This window comes from Lissotriton helveticus, chromosome 4_1 (genome assembly GCF_964261635.1).
Source record: "Lissotriton helveticus chromosome 4_1, aLisHel1.1, whole genome shotgun sequence".
Lineage (NCBI taxonomy): Eukaryota > Metazoa > Chordata > Amphibia > Caudata > Salamandridae > Lissotriton > Lissotriton helveticus.
In genome coordinates, this window is record NC_136063.1 from 476,469,101 (window position 1) to 476,492,599 (window position 23,499).

A 23,499-nucleotide genomic window follows, 5' to 3' on the forward strand; every position below is an offset into this window, starting at 1 on the left:
GAGGTTGAGGTGCGGTCATTGAGAGCCCTTAATCCAGCTCCAGTCCAATGGTGACAGACAGTGCCATGAAGCATTCAGCTTTTCCACAGTGCCACTACGTGCACTGAGCACACAAGTGCTCCCTGGGGATCGTAATTGGTGTTGGAGGTACCCTACCTCCAACACCAATGCATAGTGGGCACATGGGACAGAGAAGGAGTACACAATGCAGTAGAATACTATTGGCCCCGCCCTCCGGCGTAGTAATTATACTTTCAGTTGGTATGCAGAAGACCGAGCGGAACAGTGTTACCAGTGTGACTGCAGCACCATGAGGGCCACACAAGGGACAGGCCGGCGAAAAGCATGTTTCAGAGATAACGAGGGGCCCGAGTGTCATCCCGGGTATGTCCCTCTTGGCATGGAGCAGGCAAAAATCAGTAAGGCTTTCTATTAACTCCACTTCAGTAGCAGATGGGGAAGGGCCTGGTACGAGCTGAGTTTCTCAAAGGGTCACAGATCGAAGTATCACACCAGCTTTCAAAAGCAGGGGAAGAATGTTGCCTCATTTTGTACACAAACCATTGAATCTCTTTGCTTGAATGGGAGCGTTTGTTTTCTCATGCGCAGAAATGGGTGCTATTTCCATTAAATGGTGCACGACTGGCAGACAAGGACAATGTGAATGTACAGCTGTATCTGGTTGGGTCCGAACAATTCCAAGTCATTACACCAGATTCAGCTCCTAATGCACATGGCCTAGGAAAGCATATAGTGAGGTTACTTGGAAATTACGGCAGAGGTCACCTTCAGGGGTGTAAGGTAAGGCATCATAAAATCCAAGCATCTTAAAATCGTACACAGACAGAAACCGACCAGGTAGTGTCTTCCCCCAGATGAAGTAAAAAGATACAGGAGTGTGACCCATAGACCACGTCGGGACTGGGTTAGGAAGGTAGAAAAATAAACAATGTCCCAACAGAAAACCATCAAAGGCAGATAAGTATGCATGTACACAGCATTACAACACAAGGAAGATAAGGAGACCAAAATTCATTTGTTTTCAAAGATAGTAAATCATATATTTAAGGTTTCTTGTGGTCAGATACATACAGTTGAAGCAGCACTGTATAAAGTGACTTGAGTGACAACCATAAAACACTTGGTGCCGAAGCACGTGCGAGTGGGAGAACGTGACGGTGCAAGTGAAAAGGTGACAGCGTAGACGGCGCACAGTGACAATGGTGCTGATAATATACAGTGAGTGGCTCGAGTACAGTGGAAGAGAAAACACTGTAACAAGGAATTTTGCCAATTTTTTAATTTTTAAGAGCCACAGTTGTAAATGCGCCTAGTATTACGCTGTAAAGTCGATGGCGTTTCGATCCACATCATTTGGGATCATCATCAGGACTGGTTGTCCAGTTGGTGACAGTGCTGATTAGGAAGGATTCCAGAATTATTATTATGGAATGACTGGAGGTGGGAGACGGTCCATGTCTCGTGGGCCCTAACGGGATGGCCGGCCGATGAGTCACTGCACGTCTGAGTCAAGTGGCGGGAAACAGGTCCTGTGTTAATCTCGGAGCTGTTCACGAATCAATCGTTCGGGGTTTGTGGCAATGCCGTCTACGCTGTCACCTTTTCACTTACGCCGTCACGTTCTTCCACTCACACGTGCTTCGGCACCAAGTGTTTTATGGTTTTCACTCAAGCACTTTATACAGTGCTGCTTCAACTGTATTTATCTGACCACAAGAAACCTTCAAATATATGATTTACTATCTTTGAAAACAAATAATTTTGGTCTCCTTATCTTCCTTGTGTTGTAATGCTGTGTACATGCATACTTATCTGCCTTTGATGATTACCTGTTGAGACATTGTTTATTTTTCTACCTTCCCCCAGGTGAAGGGATGACACTTGCTACACCATATGTCTTTTGTCTATCTGTGCTGTTTTATCCAAGAGCTATTGGCAGACAAAATGTGCCAGCGCTGTTATGGGGTTGTAGCAGGCATTGCCAGTCTGGTGAGCAGCTCCAGTGCCCAGATGTTGGCTTTCTGTTGCTTTTGTTCGCTCAGCATCACCAGACATTTGTCAGTGGCTTGATCTTGAGTGTGCCTTCAGAGTTGGTGTGATGCCAGCTTCTGACGTCATCTGCTCGGAACGAGTCCCGCCCCCTCACCTCTAGAACCGGCGCCAAGCATTTTGAACTCTTGCCTCTACCCCAAACCCCTTCTCAATCCTGCGCTATCTCGCTTTTTCTCTCATTCTCCCTCCCCCTCCCCCTCTTTCTCCTCCGCATTCTCTCTCCTCTATCCTCGTCTCTGTTTCTTATTCTCATTCCCTCTCTTTTTCACTCTCCCCTTTTGCTCTTCGTCCTTCTCCCTTTTCTCTCTCTTCATTCTCAGCTTCCCTCTCTCTCCGTCTCTCACTATCTCTCTCTTTGCCTAGACCATCCAGAACTCAATTACGAGCTCCTCTAATAGTGCTTCAGAGCCTCCCCACAGATAAGGCGCTAGATTAAAGAAAGTCCTAAAAATCTCAGCCGTGCTTTGAAAACTCCTTTTTAGTTGTGTCTGCCTCCAGAAAGAGTCACATCAGCAGGGTTGGAAACATTTTCTTGACTGACTGCCAGCCAAACGGCCTGGCAGAGCTCTGCTCTTGGTGAACGCCAGAAAGGTTCTCATTTCTGCTTGCTTCAATAAGTGGGCATTCATGTATTTTTCTCCCATGTCTACTCACGAGCTCCTAAAAAGACACCCCAAGCATCATGTTCATTGCAGATGCGGTGACCCGGACATGCTGCCCACTGCAACCTGGAAGGCGTTCGTAACCAGGGACACGGCACCAATGCATGCTCCCCAAACTGTCTCCCGGCTGCTCCCGTGCGGCCAGCACCCCTCCTCATATGCCCCCTCTCCCCAGCTCCTTTTGGCATTCTCTCCTACTGTTTTCCATCTGCCCACTGACCCAATTTCCACATAAAAGGATTCCTTTGAGGAGGTGGTGCTGCCCTTGCAAGCCATTTGATTCCCAAGGCTTCAATAAGGCCCGGAGTCATTGCATTGGGACGGCATGAATATATTAAAACAAGCAGTGGCATAGCCAATAGGTCTCACCTTTGGAATCTTAGAAGTATTTAGTTATGCAGTACAATATCCTTGGTGCAACAACATCAACTGTTGCATGTCTAAACACGTATAAGGTCCCAAAGGCGAGACCTATTGGCTATGCCAATGCTTGTTCTCGATTCCCAGCTGCGTGCTCCTCTTCTCAGCGTGTCCTCTCTGCTTCGCCTTCAGCTGGGGGTTTTGCACTTCAGAGGTTAGGTTTGTTGGATCAGGGTTGTTCTCTTGAAGTGGCTCAGAGCATCCAATGGTCTTGCAGGCTGTCGACCCTAAGGTCTTACAGTCTGCATTGAAAAAACGTTGACTCCTGGTGTCATGGGAAGGGTCTGTCTTCTTCCTCATGTGATCCTGTCCAATCATTGGACTTTTTGCATGATGGGTTTGTCATGGGTCTGGCTGTCTCCACTCTCAGGGCTCAGTGGGCTGCCATTCTGGCCTTTAGAGGTTCTACTTTGGCTTCTGTCTCTCCCTTGGTGGCTCGCCTTTTGCAGAGGTTTTTGCTTCAGCATCCTAATTCACGGTCTCCCGTTCCAGCCTGTGATCTTCTTCACAGGTTGCTCACTGTCCTCTTCCTTCTTCTGTCCAAGGCAGGTCCTCTCAGGGTGTTTCCTCTTCCTATGCCATGCCATGCCACGTGGGCCTCTCCTCATACCTCTGTTTCCCATTACAGTCTTCAGTTGGGGATGGCAGCCTCAGCTGCTTTTGGTACTCTTGTTTCGTCTGCTGTGTGGGATTTATACTGCTTTCCTTGTGATTAAATGGACCTGTTGATTTGCTGCATCCCTCTGGTCTCTGTGTTTCAATCACCATGCACTTAGGTACGGGCTCATTGTTAATGAATGGGACGGGAAGACCGACGAGGAGGTAATGCTCGGTTACTCACCAGTAATCTTCATTACTCCGAGTCCTGGTCTACCTGTTCCATTCCTGAGCCCTTACATCCCTCCCTGTTATTGTTTAAGGTGATTGTTTTGTGTTTTTTCTTCTGTGAGTTTCTTTGGTATTCTCAGGTTATTTTGGTGATGTACTTACCCTTTATGCATACCGGATAGGTAGCGACATATCGAGGGAATTGTTTAAACTCTGCTAGGTATAAAAATTCTGCGGAACAGACGAGCTGCACATTATTAAGGAATGGAACGGTAAGACCAAGACTAGGAGTAATGAAGATTACCGGTGAGTAAACAGGCCTGGTGTACCATTAATGGAATTTGCACAACTCTCAGGACCATTAGTTGTTTACACACACCACTACAAAAACACTAGACGAAACAAACATCTGGATATCAATTGCAGGTGAGGCGTTTCCTAAAAACACATTATCAGCAAAGCAACCGTCATCATCACAAGAGAAATGCAAAAAGACCAACTGAAGGACAGAATGCAGAACAATGTCATACATTCAACCCAGTACAGAGATCTGGGCCTAAATCCATCGTTTTTTTGCTCACCATGCCATTCCAGTTTGGACCCAGCCATTGGCAAATCAGTCTTGACCCTGCGCCCAATGGGAACAGTCCAGCCCGAACTGCCAGGCTAGGTCCTCCCTGGACTGGAAACAAGCATCCTAGGACCGGTTTCGGGCTTTCAGCCCTCATCAGCCAGGATAGCTTGACTCCAGTGGCATGGAGAGCACGGGACCCACGTCTGGGCATACCCGTCCCACTCAGGTTCTTTTTGCATCATCACAAGAAAAAGCATCAGTATATCAGGCTCGGAAGATAGCAATTATTTTTGTGGTTTAGGCAAGACTTTAATTTGGGCGGGTCCTGTTGGGGCTGAGAACCAACAGTAATTCTGTTCAGCTACAGGATAGACAACATGCTATTTTTGCTAGGTACAACTACTAATATGAAGCTATTTTGATGCATTTACAGTTAACAGCAGAAGGGGGTAACAAGACAGTGCACAAGCACATGTGTAATTGGGTCGATGTGATTCCAAGTCATTTTTAAAGGGAGAGGGGGCAGAAAGTCTCATGAATTTCTTCTAAATGTGGCATTTCTTCTTGTTCCCCCTCTCAACTATTACAATTTATCTTCGTTGTCCTGGGTTCAGAAACCATAACTTGTTAGTGAGCCTCCTTGGTCACAGGTTTTATTGACTGTTCTTAAATATAAAATGTGGTCACAGGTTTTTTGACTAGCTGCAATGAATGTTCTTCATGTTAGCAATTGCTCTATACAATTTTGAAGGAAGAAGTAAAATGAAGACAAAAGTATTGTTTAAAGTACAATAACAACAGCGCCAATGGTTCATTCAAGCTAAATGAAAAAAGTATTGAAAAAACCATTAAGCCTTTTTCAAAATATATGCACCACATATTCAAGGGTTGTCCACAAAAACACTGATATAACATCACACAAGCATGCATATATGCTGACACAACATACATGCAACCATCCATGCTCAAAAGACCAACATAATTATAGAATACACAAAGATCCCATAACACATAGAAGCCCAAAGACCTACATGTATCCATGTATACCGACCACTAGGGCCACAGCTGTAAGTAAACTGATGAGTAATGGGACACACAACTGAGTATGTATGGTTGATCACTGCGTAATTGGCACAACATGTGAGGATGTATTTATTTTACTAGAAGGTTACTCCTAGAAATAGATGACACAGTATGGAACAGTAAAGGGAATGTAGGGGTGCAACATTCTAACTTATTTTCATGCAACCGGTAGCAAATGGATTTTACAGATTCCAAATATGAATTGTAGAAAATAATAAGAAAATCCAATTATTTCAAAACATTGTGTGGATAAAGACATTTCAGGAAAATAGGGAGTATATCTGATATAATTTAGGTCCTTTGAGTTGGACAGGACATGGAGAGGCGGACAAAAAATTGTTTGGGTTTGGAAATGAACATTATATATTAACTATAATTATTTATGACTGTCATAAGTTTATAATATTACCTCATAAGGTAAGAGATTACTGCCCAGTACCTTTTACTTTATGTTTTGTATTATTACTACACCAAAATATGTATCTGACAATAATGCACATGAATTTATAAAATATGCATCCCCTTTAGGCAAGCAGTCAGTTATGACCCTCCCACGAGGTACTTAAACCAGGATACAAATGTGTGCTGTTTTGTATTTCAGTGTTTTTATTTGTAGATACATCATTTATGGCTAATATAAAAATAGAAACACCGCATATATTATTTTACATTCATTTGCTGTGCAATGACATCAAATTTTAAGTAGTCTGTTTATACAGTTTTCCACTCTTAATATTTGGTTTCATGCAATAAACCATTGGTAGGTACAGGATAGCTAACAACTTTGAAATACGTGACTTGTTCTCATGATCAAACACCTGCATCCATACGTTTCACGAAACCCCATTACAGCGAATGACTGCCTTGGAAATTGAGGATGACAAGCAACAACCCAATTTCAAAATTTACCAAACCAATGTAAATAGCAGGTACAGTATGAACACTATTTTGCTTAGGATACATTTCATTCTTCGACCATGAGGTTTTATATCTCTCTGATGCAAACAATCCCGAAACCAGTAATTGCAGTTCATCCACTACAATTCATAATTACAATGACCATAAAAAGTTTCTACTTTAAATAGAATAGGCATATCAATCCATGTCCAAATCCCTTTTCTCTCCAGAAGCCTTGCCAATACAGACACTTTTACGGAAAAGTAAATGCAAGAGATCACAGCTTTAACCAGAAGATTTCATGTAAACGGAAACGTTTAAATTAAAGTTTTTTCTGTAAAAAGACAGTCCATGAAAATTACACACCTGGCGACATGATGTTGCCTGAAATATGAATTCTTGAAACTCGTTCTGAGGAGTCCTGATAGAAGAAACCAAGAAAATACAATAACTTTGTTGTTGCAAATAATTTATTAATTTTCAGCAAAAAAAAAAGCGATCATAAAAAAAAAAACACGTTTAATGATTATCAGGAGGCTCAAACAAGTGTGAGTATGCCACATATAAATAAAAATGCATCAAAACAAACGACCAAGTAGATATCAAGAAGTTGGACCAAGGACATCATTGTGCCAAAAAAAATTCAAGATAAAAGGTGAAGTTGACAACATGTTCATGACCTTAAGGACAAGAAGGAAAGAAAGAAAGAAAAAATAGGAGGTGAGGGGGTAAAGGATAAGCGCCATGGAGGTGTAAAGTTAAACACTTCCTGTAGGTGGAAAAATGACGGTGTGGTAATAAAGAGTCAATTATACTACTGTCAAATTCCCAATTTTTGATGGAAAATTCTGGATTGGTTTCCTCCCCCAGTAATCCTGTGAGATGCTCTAAAATGTGCTGTCTGAGGCTTTTGTATTAGCCAGATGTCCAAAAGAAATAAGAACGTTAAGGCCTCTCTGGCATCTCTAGATAAGTTAGGGGCCTCTATTGGTGGATATTAAATGACAGATATAAATACAAATCCATCATTAGTAAGAGAGTGTACTCTCAAAAAAGGAAAACACTTTCTATTTGAATAAACCCGGAAAAAAATACAATAATACTGTTCATAAACATTGGTAACATTAGGAATTACAATAATTTTATCAATATATGATACATATTTATGGAAAAATGAATGAAGATACTAATATAAATACAAAAGGGGAGAGAGGGGGTCCTAGGGGAGGTTTAATGACCAGACACTGCTACAGCCCCTATTCTAACAGTTACACCAACAAACAAGTAGCAGAGGGTCAGACGAAAAAAGCTACAAACTCAATGTCTGTGTAAATGGAAGAAAGAAAAAGCCATGAATAAATCACCTGGCGTATTCATTCATTTGAGGAAAAAGTGTTCCCATCAGTTATCGACCTGTACCACCCTTCATCATCTGGGATCCTTCGTTCCCCGAAGGCATGAAAGGAAACCCATAAAGGACCGGTAGATGTAACAGCCTAATCCAAATTGCGGGTCCCAGTGATAGATAGTAAGAGGGGGAGAGGGTGTCAACTGAATAGCAGTGCAAAAATTGTGAAAAAATAACGAGTGGTAAGACCAATGTCTATAAATAAAATTGGGTAGTGAAGGGGTTAAAGACTTTAATATGTACCACTTCAATCCCAAAGCTAAAAAGAAGTGCGAAACTAGTAGTGTCAACAAATAACTACTATTCAAAGTGTGTGGTCAACATGTTTCTGCAGACAAACGGACCCAAAAGGTGTCCTGCTGCTTCATCAGGACCTTTGTCGCTACTGCTATGAAGATTAAAATTAAAAGGGCTATCACCTGATTGTGATCTGCATCCTCCTTCTCCTTGCTATTTTGAAGGAGAGGACTGCTCCACCTCACCTGGCTGCAGCGCAGATAAATAGAGCACCGCTCTGCCCGTCGGTACTCCTGACGTCACCTCCCCAAGACAGCCCAGAGGGACGTCAGGAGTACCGACGGGCAGAGCGGTGCTCTATTTATCTGCACTGCAGCCAGGTGAGGTGGAGCAGTCCTCTCCTTCAAAATAGCAAGGAGAAGGAGGATGCAGATCACAATCAGGTGATAGCCCTTTTAATTTTAATCTTCATAGCAGTAGCGACAAAGGTCCTGATGAAGCAGCAGGACACCTTTTGGGTCCGTTTGTCTGCTGAAACATGTTGACCACACACTTTGAATAGTAGTTATTTGTTGACACTACTAGTTTCGCACTTCTTTTTAGCTTTGGGATTGAAGTGGTACATATTAAAGTCTTTAACCCCTTCACTACCCAATTTTATTTATAGACATTGGTCTTACCACTCGTTATTTTTTCACAATTTTTTGCACTGCTATTCAGTTGACATCCTCTCCCCCTCTTACTATCTATCACTGGGACCCGCAATTTGGATTAGGCTGTTACATCTACCGGTCCTTTATGGGTTTCCTTTCATGCCTTCGGGGAACGAAGGATCCCAGATGATGAAGGGTGGTCCAGGTTGATAACTGATGGGAACACTTTTTCCTCAAATGAATGAATACGCCAGGTGATTTATTCATGGCTTTTTCTTTCTTCCATTTACACAGACATTGAGTTTGTAGCTTTTTTCATTTCTCTTTTCGTCTGACCCTCTGCTACTTGTTTGTTGGTGTAACTGAAGATACTAATGTCACAATATAAACAGGATGACAATAGAGTAAGAAGCAAATGTTGAAATCCTAAATGATGATTTTCATAACCACAGACAATTTCGATGATCATAATCAGAAAAAAGGGTGAGGAAACATACAGAGGAGCATTGCAGGTGATGCAAGAACATGAACCTGATCACTAACCCAACTTAAGTGTTACTGGACACATCATATAATTTGGAATGTGGCGCACAATGAAAGAATTTGTAACGAAAAGGACAAAAAATATGTGCACATATTTACCCAATATTCTACCTCTGATTACGTTTAAAAACGTATAAGTTAAGAAGCCTAAACAATTGGACAGGAACTGAATGTTCAATTAGCAAAGATGTAGTGTTGGTGAACAGTGACAAAATCATCTGCCAAGTGGGGTTACTCAAGGATCACTCATTTGCCTTTTTTGTTTTATTCAGTTGGCACAACTGTGTATAAAGAGGGTGGAATGCAAATTATCAATTGACATGTATACAGGTCTTTTGCAGTATAGAACAAACTGTCCTATAGGCCCCATATGCAGGCCAGATCTTGATTTCCCTCTGGGGCTTTCAGTACCAGAACTGGAGATATTTATATTCTGTGAGCACAGATGAAGCTTACTCTATTGGTGTGCCTGAAAAAAAACACTGCCACTGTGTTGCGGTCACTTTCTTTCGAGAAAAATAGCTCTACTCTTTTGTAGTAGATTTTGTGGCAAAGGTTGTGCTATTGTTGCTCACACTGTTTGGAGGATGTGAGAAAATGCCCCTTTTTTGGGGGCCATTATAAAATAATGCGGTATCCCAAAAAGCCAAAGGACCTGGGTGTAATGCGATACAGACACCAAAATGGTTCTAATGGAGATGCTCAAAAACACACGAATTCAATTAACACAGCTCCTGCCTACAAAACTGATCAATTCTACAGACATGAGGCACGGGGGTTCATTTGGGGAAGAGAGAGAATAAGTGAAAATACAACAAGGGAGGCAAAAATCATGCAAACCAATTCAGATTGTATTAGAAATCAGTAATATATCCACACAGTTATTGGCAGAGGAAGGCCTCTTTGTCCAAATAGGCACCCTTCCGTTTAGTCAGGGTAAGGGAGTTACACACTTCAGATAAACCCTGCTCACAATCTTGGTAGCTTGGCACAGGCAGACAGGCTTATCCCAAAGGCAACGTGTAAAGTATTTAGATTCCAAACACATAGTAACAGTGAACAGACCACAAATGGACACCACACCAGTTTAGGAAAATAAAGTATCTTTATCTAAACCAAACAAGACCAAAACAACAAAAAATCCAATATACATGTATCAAGAAATCAATTTTAAAACGGTTTCCTAAAATAGAACTGTAGAAACACAATGGCTCCACCTGGGGCTATTACGACATTATGATAGACACAAATAAAAAAAAATGCCGCCAGTAGCGTGGTTCGCGGGCCAGACACAGAGTTACAGAGACCCCCAAACAACAGTATCTTGAAAAATGAAGTCAGCAGGAGATGCACGGTGTCGTGGAGGTGAGGCGTCCGAGGGGGAGCCAGTACCCTTCAGTCACGAGGAGGCGAAGCATAGAGTCTGTGAGGAGGCAAGGCATCGAGTCCAGGATAGGGAAATTAGGCGGCGGTGATGTGGCGGTTTCGGTGAGGCGATGCAGCATTGAGGAGTTTGTGAAGTCACCCTCGTCGGTTATCGGCTCTGCGATAATGTGATGCTGGTGCTGGTGGCGTCAGTCAAATGCTAATAAAGTGGGTAGAGGGTGCACAGCTATATTTGCTCAAAAAGTTATGAAGACAAATAATTTGTTTTTACAGGTAGGGTGCTCTCACAGGTAGCGCCTCCGTCCGTTGGGTGCATACGTAATACTGTAGAAATGTGCACGATGGGAATGCAAGTGCATCCCTGTATACGAGGCACTCCCTTGGGTTTTTAGAAAAAATCCAAAAATTTCTTGTAGAGTTTTTTATTTTTGTTTTTTTCTGTTTAAATGTTCATTAGGCTGAGTAGATGATATTTACTGCATATCATACATTTTCGTTTCTTAAATCAATAGACACGATGGCTTCCACAAAATACAACTCCAATGCATTTCGGGCAATCCTCGCCCTTTGTCAAGGAGTACTGAAAATGAGGAAAGATACAACACACTATCAATAAACTGAGTGAACAAGACGAATTGAAGTGGTGAAAGTAGTGCTCGTGCTCAAAATAAATAAAATACCGTGAGAGAAAAAAATAATAATAGCTTCACATAACTTGTGAAATGTGTAGTCACCCCTAGCGTGAGGAGAACAAGTGTCCGGAATGTGATTATTTAAATAACGGCTGTGTGGAGGGAGGTTATCAAGTGGTCGGGGTTCGGGTGGGGGTGGGGTAAAAAACTAGACTTATGAGTCGCCGGCCTCTGTGGAGGACATAGTGATCTAAAGTAACAGAAAGAAAGTTAGACAAACATTAATATTGGCCTCAGAGCCGGCCGTGGAGTATCCTATGCTTCAGTAGCAAGCATAATAGCTAATCTTACTTGAAAAGCGCGAACGCTGTGTGATGAGTTGTGTCATCGGGTGGTTCGTCAGAAGTATGGAAACAATTGGGGTTTCTCTATTAGTATTCAAAGTGGGTGGGGCGGATGAAACTAAACGAAGGACTAGCGTGGTGATTTTGATGAAAGGGGTGTGTTAGTGACGTCGTGTGCTGTGCACAGGAGGGTGATAGAAATAAAAATAATAAACGGACTACACTAGTAAGTTCTCGGAAGAGAGTGAAGTAAATAGAAGTAAAAAGAAATTAGAAGTAAAAATGAGAGAAGGACTGATCATGGAGATCAATCAAGAGAGTCAAAAGAAAAGGTAAACAAAAATGATATCAGGTAAAGTACTAGTAGGACACATCATAGGAGCAAAGTACACATCATTATTTACAGATAACAGCTATATTCAGTTTGATCGTTAAGTCCGAATGGTTTCAATGTTTGGAGATGATAAATCCATTCAGTTTCGCGTTGTAGCAGGAATTTGCGATTGTCTCTCCCTTCGCATTTCGTGACAGTTTCCAGAATGATAAATTTTAGTTGTGCGATGGTATGTTTGGATTCCAAAAAATTAACTGCAACGTTGGACTTCTCATTTTTAGTGCGTATGCTTGACTTATGTTCATTAATGCACACTTTTATTTTTCTTTCTGTCTTGCCGACATATAATTTCCCGCATGGGCATTTGATGGCGTAAATGAGGTTGGTTGAATCGCAGGTAGCATTTACTTTAAGTTTGATGGTATGACCTTTCATGGGGTGTGTGATGTTGTTGCCTCGGATGATGCAGTTGCTGCAATTCATGCATGGAAGGGTTCCTTTGAAATCTTTATTGGAGGTAGTTTTCTTGCTCAGAATCTCTTTGATGTTATTGCTGCGTGTATATGCGAATATATTTCAGAAGGTGGCAGGAGTGAGGCTAAGAGAGAGATGGGCTAGGAAGATTAAGGCACACCATTTTACCCTGTGACATCATTAGAAATGATAAATCCCATTTGATATCAATAGTAAAGGGTACATTACATGAGGCACTAAGGAAGCCGCTGGAAAGACAGAAACGTTGTGGCCAAAGCCTAGGTCATTGTAGCAGAGCTGCTCAATACCTAGAATCCACTATTGGATTGGATTGACATTTATAGAGAGCACGAATGCCGAGGCGTCTTGGCGATGAGGTGAAAGAGCGGGAGGACCGACACCTTAAGTCCAGGGGAACAGCCATGTTTTATTAGCTTTCTAAACACTGCCCTGTTTGGTTGGAGTCCGACTGTGATGGATAGTTGGTTCCACAGCCTAACCACACAGTGAGATAAGCTCTTACCACCCCATCTGGCTCTACAAACTTTGGTAGCACAAATGAGACCTGAATTTGCTGATCTAAGACTTCTTTTGGGGGCGTACCAGTGGAAGATTTTTCGGAGGGCAGCAGCCCCTCCGCCATAAAGTGTCTTATGAACCAAACATTAGGCCTTGAATTCTAGATGTTGCTGTATTGGATGTATGATGTTACCACGCGATCAAAATGATCGCGGTATATCACAACGCAGCTTTTCAATGCAAGTCGTTACCACGACTTGCGCTGTAGGGTGCTGGACTTAGGAATAGTATGATTTACTATTCCAACTCCAGCCTACGTACAGTAGGGAAGGTGTTGGAATAGTAAATCTACTATTCCTTATTCTAGAGCGCCCTCCAGTGCAAGTCATGGTAACGACTTGCGTTGTAAAATCTGCATTTTGATGGCACTGCGGTGTTTTGACCGCGTTGCAAAGGTTGTTTACCGCTGTATTGGGAGCCAATGCAGTGACTTGATGGCATCTGATGTAGGGTGACCTTTAGGAATATTCAATAGTAGCCGTGCCACAGCATTTTGAATGGACTGTAATTTAGCCATCTGTGCCTTGGCAATGTCTATAAATAGAGCATTGCAGTAGTCTAGACGAGATCAGACTAGGGCCACTACCACTGTTTTCCTTAACTCCAACGTAATAAAAGGGAACACATTCTTAAGTAGCTTCAAAATATAGAAGCAAGTGGAGGTTACGCGATTGATCTGGGCAGCAAATCCCAGTTGTTCATCGACTATGATCCCCAAGTTCTTAACTTTAGAGGATGGTGTTGGGCATATGCCAGACTCTATTGGCCACCAAGTAGGGTCCCACAGGGACGGGCCGCCTCCAAACTCCATCACCTTCGTCTTGTCCGTGTTTATTTTCAAATAGTTGTTGCTCATCCAGCTCTTGATGTGAGTCAGAAATGCATGGAAACTCGCAGACGCCACCTGATGTGATACAGAGAGGATAATCTGTCTATCGTCTTCGTAGGACACAAAAGAAAACCCATGCTGTCTGATGAGACTGGCGAGAGGGGTGACATAGATGTTAAATAGAGTCGGAGACAGTGCCGAACCCTGTGGGACTCCGCAAGGCAGGAGGAATGTTTTAGATTGTACATTTTCCCAATGCAGAGTCTGTTCCCTGCCCTCTAAAAAAGACACTAGGAGGGACAGAGCCGCTTCCCCAAGCCCCACCGCCTTCAGCCACTGCACTAACGCCGTGTGATTCACGGTGTCAAATGCTGCCGATAGGTCGAGGAGGATGAGGATCGCTCTACCCCCATCCACCTGTCTCAGAATGTCCTCTGTTGCCATAACTAGCTCAGTCTCGGTCCAATGACCTGACCGAAATCCGTGCTGACTTATATTCAACAGGTTGTTGATGTCTAGGTAGGTCGACAGCTCCTGATTTATTGACCTCTCAAGAATCTTGGCTGCAATCGGCAGACAAGAGATCGGTCGATAATTCTTGGCCTCCACAATCAAAATAAAGACAATGCATCTTTGCTGAGCTTGGTACTAATCTAGTACAAAGTGATGGCGAATGTAGGAAACTAGCACAATCTAAGTTTGTTAAATAAGGAATGTAAGTTTCGACGAAAATGAATAGAGGACAGATTAGGGTAAATTGGCAAGGTAAGGTAAAAAGCTTTGATTTGGAGCTCAAGTGTTTGAAGGATTTAACAATATGTTGGGGCTCGACAGTCTGTCACTTTAGATGGTCCAATATCCTCTCCAATTGATTGTGGGGACTTTGCCAGACAAATTATTAGCTTTAACAGTGCTGCCTTATGTTTGGCAGTACTGTCCTCAAAAGGATCTATACAGTGAGACTTATTAAGGCACACTCCATGTTTCTGTTCGCCCATACGCTTGGAGCTCATCTCTCAATGCCAGCTTAGCCTCTGCTACTAACATGGTTTGAATGGCACAAAAGCATGATGGAATCCAGGTGAACCTGCTGCTTGATAACTTGTAAGGACCAATGTTAGTTAACAATGATCGTGATTGCTACACATCTAAGCTACAATCCTGTCTGCCCTAACCAGAACAGCATTCTGAAGTACAGAAGTTGAAGTGATATATGGCTTTGATTTTGTTTCAGTTGGCCCTGCTTTTTTTTAGCATCCACTTGATTTGTTTTATGATTTTTGAAACGGCATTAATTTCGTCTGGGAACCCCACAACTAGACAAAGAGGTCTAACTATTTCCAGCAACTTAGTTCAAGGATTCCCATCCTCGTTAGGTACAATGAAGTGGGGGAGCTCCATCTCCTTGACGTTGCACTTTTTAATTCATCACTCCATCTTGTTTTGGGGGAAATCATTTTTTTTTTTTTAAATCAAACTCCCTCCTTGTGTTCTTAGTGGCGCTCTGCAATCTCCAAAAAGGTCATAAATCAATGGTTGCTGTATTACTACAGAATAAAGGTCATGGTGCTCGTGTGGCTAAATGGAGTGTGTTTATAAAGACACCTTCAAAATTCTCTTCAGGGTCCAACTAGTGCTCTGGCTACAGAATTTGTTCAGTGGCACCAATCCTGTGATGCTTATTCAGGGAGATTATCTATATTTTTAATCTGAATCCTCTACCCAGTCTAAATCTAACTTTCTCATATACTCGGAGTTCATTTACATTATGGGTTTTACATTGGTAGCCTTCATAAGGTGTACCAGTACCTTGTGAACCTCGTTGTTTGAATAGGTATTCTTTCCCACTCATTATTCCCTTTCTATAGGATGCCTGGCTAAAACTGGAGCAGAGCCTGAACCTCTTGGTGAGAACTTTGGACTGCCCCAAATCTTGGGCCAGGCTAATTAAGAAGAATTAGGTGTACAGACGACTGGGGCTCTGTAGCTCCCCCTGTTGAATATCTACTAAGCAATATCACCAGGAAACAGTTTTGGGCTCTAGTAAGGGTTGCTGCTGACATTGGACCTGAAAGTCAATTTGCTGAGTGCTCCAGTTCAGATCCTCCACCTTTCCGTGTACCTGCCCATCACTTGGTAGCTACAGAGTGCAGGCATGAAGCACATATTTCATGCATACCTAATATTTACAGTAAAGTTTTCTTCCCTGTGCTGTATCTTAGCAGAAACAAATGCCTTATTCATATGCCTGCACAGGGGTCAACTGGACTCAATAGCATTCAATATTCTGCTTCCTACATTGTTTCTCTAGGTAACTCTTGTCTTCATCACTTTCTCCATACCTCTGTGATTCTCTGTCTCCCACTCCCTCTCTTTTCTCTATCTTTCACTTGTCCTTGCCTTCTTATCCCGACATGTTCTCTTGCTTCCACTTTGTCCCTGTCCTTGCCATTTAAATTCTGTTCAGCTTAGGCTTTATTAGTACATTCTCAATTTCACGGTTTGCCTTATCTCTACAAGATGCACCTATTCTTCGAGTGTAGAAGATGTAGAACACGATGCAGTCTGCCGCTGCTGAGGAAGTTCGAGGCCCTCCACCACCCGCAGGCAACCACCTGCGCCTCATCCCTGGTGGCCAGTGGTAGGCCGTAGGTAAGTTTGTTCATCCCCCGCTTTATTGCTTTTATTGTATTGCCTGTATTTTCATTGTTGTGTCTGTGACTGCTGTTGTCTGTCTTCCCCCGCTGCTTGTACGTGGTCCGTGCCCCTTTTTCTTCCCTCTGTTCCCCTCGCTGTCCCCGTGCTCTCTCTGCCCGGTCTTTCCTTCAGTTCCCCTCGCTGCCCCCGTGTCTCTGCCCGGTTTTACCTTCTGTTCCCCTCGTTGCCCCCGTGCCTCTCTGCCCTTAGCTGCCCCTGTATTTCTGTATTCTGTATTTTGCCTCTGTGCCACTAATTTTTCTGGCATTTCTGTGCCCTTTTTGCCTTCTGTGCCACTCGTTTTTCCCTCGTTTTTGTGCCCCTTTTGCCTTCTGTTCCACTCGTTTTTTGTGCCCGTCTGCCTTCTGTGCCATTTGTTTTTCCCTCGTTGTTGTGCCCCTTTTGCCTTCTGTTCCACTCGTTTTTTGTGCCCTTCCGCCATCTGTTCCACTCGTTTTTTTGTGCCCTTCTGCCCTACCAAAACGGATGCCAATACTGAGCTTAACTCCCAGAAATCCTTTTAACACGACTTTATGATTGAAACATAATAGTCCGCTTTCTTGAATTGCACCATTCAATGGTTTATTTTACTTTTTTCACCTTTATAAATTTTACAAAGACAATCACTTTGTGTGCATACAAATAATTTACAAGTCATATAAACCAATACTGTATACAATAATTACAAATACACACTCAATCTAAATATACACAACTAACACCTCCCATATCTTCACTACTTTGGCCAAGACAAACATTCTTCATTCATACATCATACCAGAATCATCCAAACAACACACTGGTGTGGGTCACAGGTCCAATGTCAACACAAAACGAGAATAAAGTTCTTATTTCAAGAGAATTCTTCAGTTTTGTATGATTAACAGAAAATCATGACTTTTTTAGACTGTACATCTTAATTTAGCACGACATCGTGTGTGACCTGGGACCAGGTCGACGCGTTTCGAACCTAATAAGTGCAGGGTTCTCCTCAGGACCAAACCAAGACTCTACAACAAAAAACAAAATAGATAGTGTTTTAACTTCCCTACTAAAGCAAACATAATCACCAAGCGCCCTTCAGTCCCATATTTCCTACCTTAATCTTCAGGGTATATACCCTCTTGCGTCAATGTGGTGTGTCAGTTTCTAAAATCATACAAATGACAAAAGAACACAAGACATATAGATGACATCACTCACAAAACCTACTTCCTATTCCGACAACTAAAATGAGTTAACCAACGAGAGAGGTAGACTTACCCCCAGCTTAATGACTCATATCTGGGCAGGCAACAGCAAGTCCTATGAATAGATAAATAGGGCTCTAATCACTCCACGAGTCCCAAGTGGCGTGACTGGCATGTCATAATTTACTGAAAAATGGATTAGTAACCAAAGACGGGGGCTCACCTAATTTAGTGCTGTCGCCTCCAGCAACGCTGTATGTAATTTCAAGCCCTCGAACGCTGTGGGAAGGGAGAATCACCACGTTAGTTCCCAATAATGTGGCCTGCTGGATTCCACTATTACGGGGCTAAAACTGATGGGTCATACCTTTGGGGCGAACGTCTCCTTCAACAACGGAATCCCGGGTCTATTTCCGCATGTCTTAGACCTCGTCTTGTATAGTGGGAAATATAACCATTCGATTGGTTCTTCGAGTATCACGTGACTGGACAAGCCGGTACTTGGGAAGTGAAGTTTTTTCAGTTTGTTTCAACCAACTTTCCCATGAGGAACAGGGTCAGACTGATTTGCATTTGGCCATGTCTGAACTGGGGTGGCAGAGTTGGCTAAAGAACGGTGATGGATTAAACCCAGATCTCTTGACTGGGTGTGAGTGTTTCATTGGTTCAGATGCTCCGTCCATCACCACCCCCTTTTGTACCATTTTGTTCACCATAAGTTGGCAGGGTATGCTCAGACGTGAGTCCCTTGCTCACTTTGCCACTGGATTCAAGCAAGCCGGGCTGAAGACGGCTGAAATGCCAGAAACCGGTCCTCGAAGCTTGTTTCCAGTCCAGGGAAGGCATGGCTTGGCAGTTCGGGCTGGACTGTTCCCATGAGGCACAGGGTCAGACTGATTTGCATATGGCCATGTCTGAACTGGGGTGGCAGAGTGGGCTAAAGAATGGTGATGGATTAAACCCAGATCTGTTGACTGGGTGTGAGTGTTTGATTGGTTCAGATGCTCCGTCCATCACCACCCCCTTTTGTACCACTTTGTTCGCCATAAGTTGGCAGGGTATGCTCAGACGTGAGTCCCTTGCTTACTTTGCCATTGGATTCAAGCAAGTCGGGCTGAAGACGGCTGAAATGCCAGAAACCGGTCCTGGGAAGCTTGATTCCGGTCCAGGGAAGACATGGCTTGGCAGTTCGGGCTGGACTGTTCCCATGAGGCACAGGGTCAGACTGATTTGCATATGGCCATGTCTGAACTGGGGTGGCAGAGTGGGCTAAAGAATGGTGATGGATTAAACCCAGATCTGTTCACTGGGTGTGAGTGTTTGATTGGTTCAGATGCTCCGTCCATCACCACCCCCTTTTGTACCACTTTGTTCGCCATAAGTTGGCAGGGTATGCTCAGACGTGAGTCCCTTGCTTACTTTGCCATTGGATTCAAGCAAGCCGGGCTGAAGACGGCTGAAATGCCAGAAACCGGTCCTCTGAAGCTTGTTTCCAGTCCAGGGAAGGCATGGCTTGGCAGTTCAGGTTGGACTGTTCCCATGAGGCACAGGGTCAGACTGATTTGCACATGGCCATGTCTGAACTGGGGTGGCAGAGTGGGCTAAAGAACGGTGATGGATTAAACCCAGATCTGTTGACTGGGTGTGAGTGTTTGATTGGTTCAGAGGCACAGGGTAAGACTGATTTGCACGCTCTCAACTCCGGACGGAGCAACACCTGCTTCAAGGCCACCCCGAAACGCACACACGGCCCCTTCACCTGCAAGAACTGCAGCTACACCAGCCTCAGAGCCGACGAACCACCCGCCAAGATAGACTACAACAACCTCCGATGAACACTTAGTTTGAAGTTACCAGTTTGCGCGGAGTGCTGTGCGTGAAATATTGTTAGTTGATTGTTGAAAGGCTCGCCACCTTTACGAGCTGCATTGTTTTTAAAATTGCCACACTGCTTTTTAATTTACTTCATTTAACCTCTACAGTCCTGTCTGTTCCGTTTACCTGCACATAAAATCTTGACAATTGCATCTCGCTACTTTAGCGGGAATCAGGGATCGCTGATTTTCGTCAGCGCCATCTTGGGTGCAGGATTGCTGTACTCCTGGGGTCGCTCTCTAGTGGTCAGGCTCTAGCACCTGCTTGCCTACTTAAGACAGGAAATGCAAGCGCGCAGCGCGGGCGAGCCAATGGCGCGCCAGAGTCAAGCCCGTCTGCGCCCGTACGCACTCCGGTAGCGCTCAGCGCCAGCCATGCTGCCAGTGGCAACTTATATCAGGATAGGATTAAGTACTCCAGGAAAGAGCTACTCCATATCGGTAAGAGGGAGGGGGGGGGGGGAACTGCCCACTCCCTGCCGCTACGGGGGTACACAGAGGGATTCTGAACTGTGGGTTGATTAACAGCAGATTCCTGGTAAAGCACTACCTAGAGGTGTCTAATATGTTTGAGAACATGGATTTGGACGTTCTCCTCCTAACAGAAACTTGGACTAGCCCTGACTCCTCGGTAGAAATGGGCTTTGCCTGCGGATGAATATAAATTATTCCACAAACCAAGGGCTGCTGGAAGAGGGGGGGGTGGGGGGGGTCGGGATGATCTTTAAGGAAAGATGGGATTTTGCACCCCTACAGGTAGATGATGTTATGGGGATGTCACGGGGAATGAACTGCTAGGCTTCTCACTTCAAGAGGCTAAAGGTAGGATACTCATGGGAGTGGTCTGGTATAGACTCCCAGGTTCAGACACTCATTATCAAGCCTTATTTCACATTATTACCAACTTGAGTCTAACCAACTACAGAATGATTGTCCTAGGGGATTTTAACCTGTGGGATAACAATAAGTTAGACAACCATTTGAGAGATCTAAGGCACACATGTGAGAACACTAACTTAGATCAATTAGTGCATCAGCCGACCCATCTAAGAGGGCATGTCTTAGATCTCGTGTTTGCAAATCAGACTGAGACTGAGGTGGTTGAGGTACTGCCCCAAACCTGGACTGACCACTCCCTTATTCATTTTGGTATTACGTTATCTGGTGCAGAAAACAGTAACAACCAGCCGGTAACCTATCAAAAAGGAAGGGAATGGGCCAAATTAGTGAAAAGCAGGACTCATTTGCCATCTCCGAAACAGAATCTTTTTGACTCTTCTGTCTCCGTAGGAGAAAGTTATCAAATTTACTGCACCTATGTAGCTGATACCCTTGATCTGTTAGCCCCAGTAAAAAAGACTTAAGACCAAAAAAAGGCTTCTGCCCCCTGGTACAATGAGGAGCTGGAATTGCTACGTGTAGCATGCAAAAAGGCTGCGAGAAAATGGAGGAAGGCCTACTCTGACGCAGATAAAATACATTTAAAATCACTACAGTCCCAATACAAGGAGTCTATTGCTAGGGCCAAAACCAACTTTTTTGTTAAATCAATTCTGCAAGCACCCAACAGCACAAAAGTGCTCTTCAATATTTTTAGGGATCTCACTAGTCCAGCCTGTATGAGTAACAAGGTGGTTGCATCACAGAAATTCTGTGATGAGATTGCCTCTTATTTTGAAGAGAACATTTTAAAAATTGTTGGGGAATTTAAGTCTACCGACCACAGCAGCCGAGAGGAGCCTTTTGGGAAGGAGTACGAGGAATCCCAGGTAGACACTTCTCTGGAATATTTTCAAATCCCTATAGAAGATTCTTTTTATCTTCTCGCCCAAAGTGTGTCTTCGGGATTGCCCCTAGACCCCCTTCCACATGAAATCTGGAAAACGTTTGGGCAGGAAACCCTCCCATGGCTGCGACAAATATGCTGTCAGTATCTGGAGGAAGGGGAGGTGCCAGAGGTATGGAAGCAGGCAGTGGTGACCACCCCCTGCTAAAATAACCTTCTCTGGACCCCACAACTCCAGCAAATTTTAGACCCATATCCCTCCTGCCCTATCCAATCGAAATTCTAGAAAAGACAGCAAAATCTTATCATGCTATCTGGAGGACAATCTGCTGCTGGACAAAGCTTTCGTCCAGGACATGGCACTGAGACTGCCTTGGCCACAGTACTTGACAGTCTACGAATGCGTGCTGACAATGGGAACTCTTCTGTCCTAGTGTTACTGGATATGTCAGCCGCATTCGATACGGTGAGCCATACAGTGCTAGTGGAAAGACTGAAGAGCATAGGAGTTAAAGGACGGGCCCTGCAGTGGCTACAATCCTACCGGTCAGGACGACAACAGGCTGTGTCTATGACGCCTTTCATTTCTGACAAATCCACAGTACATCACGGTGTTCCACAGGGCTCTGCGATCAGCCCTATTCTTTTTAATGTCTATTTGCGCCCCCTGTTCCCCATTAGTAAATCTTATGGAATTAACTTGGTCAACTATGCAGATGACACTCAACTGGTGTTTTCCTTGGAAGGAAAACAAGCAGTGTCTATGGACAGTTTCCAGGAGTGCATGCGCCAGACTGCTGGTTGGCTCAGGTAAAACACCTTACAGTTTAACGGGGGAAAACAGAGGTGATGTTCTGTCCTGCTACTAGAGTGTCTCGTCCTCTACTGGCAGAGTTCAGGCTCACCACTGAGGAGGAACCTTTGACTCTTGCCAAAAGGGTTCCGTAACCTGGGGGTCTTGGTGGATGGTAATCTCCAAATGGAGTCACAGGCCAACAAAACCATTGGTGACTGTCTTTCCCTATTACGCATGCTACGGAAGATCCTTCCGCTACTACCAAATGAAACTCGCTCTTTGGTAGTGAGGAGCATAATCCTAAGCAGGCTGGACTACTGCAACTCCCCATATTAAGGAGCACAGCAATACATTCTGCAGGGATTGGAGAGAGTCCAGTCTATGGCCGCAAAGCTGGTGCTCAACAAACAGCGTAGGTCCTCTACAGCGTTGGCCTTAAGTGATTTTCACTGGTTGCCTATCAATGAGAGAATTTGCTTTAAATCTCTTTGTATTGTCTACAAAGCAATTCACGATCTGGGACCTGTTCCTCTGTAGGAGAGATTTACCTGGTACAATCCCACGAGGCAACTTCGCTCCTCTAGTGCTAACTTGATAACGGCCACCAGATTTAAGAGATCCAGGTTAGGGGGCAGAGCCTTTGGTGTGGCGGCTGCGCGCCTATGGCATGAGCTGCCCCAGAATCTTAGACAGATCAGTTCGCTGATCGGTTTTAGGAAGAGCCTGAAAACTTGGCTGTTTTCCAGGAGCGAGCAATAGATTATTTCACAGACAGCTGTTTCTGCTGCTCTAATGGCTTTCTTTATTATAAAGCACCAGGATACCCGTAGGGTGACAGTTTCGCACTATACAAGTATATCTTTCACTTCACTTCACACCCGCTCGGCACGCAAGCATGCCGTCGAGCTCTGGGACCTGCTCGACACAACATCCCCGGACATCGCCTTCCTGACAGAGACCTGGTTTAACGACTCCTCCGGACCCGACATCGCCATAGCCATCCCAGACGGCTACAAGATCACCCGCAGAGACCGCACCAACGGAGTCGGAGGAGGAATCGCCATCGTCCACAAGAACAGCATCAGGGTCTCGACTAGCACAGACAACGCGCTCAGCACCGCCGAACACATGCATTTCCAGATCCACACAGACCCTAACTCCATCCTCAGTGGCACCCTCGTCTACCGACCCCCCGGACCC

At 44.1% G+C, this 23,499-nt stretch overlaps 1 protein-coding gene across 4 annotated transcripts in view; it reads right to left on the reverse strand.

Annotated features, from left to right (window-relative positions):
• RIPK2 (receptor interacting serine/threonine kinase 2) overlaps window positions 1-23,499 on the reverse strand; it is a 419,608-nt gene that overhangs the window by 98,210 nt on the left and 297,899 nt on the right. For all 4 annotated transcript variants that reach the window (XM_078687067.1, XM_078687064.1, XM_078687066.1 and 1 more), the window contains exon 9: window positions 6,904-6,958. In XM_078687067.1, the coding sequence (XP_078543193.1) occupies window positions 6,904-6,958 (55 nt within the window). The remainder of the gene's footprint in view (window positions 1-6,903; window positions 6,959-23,499) is intronic.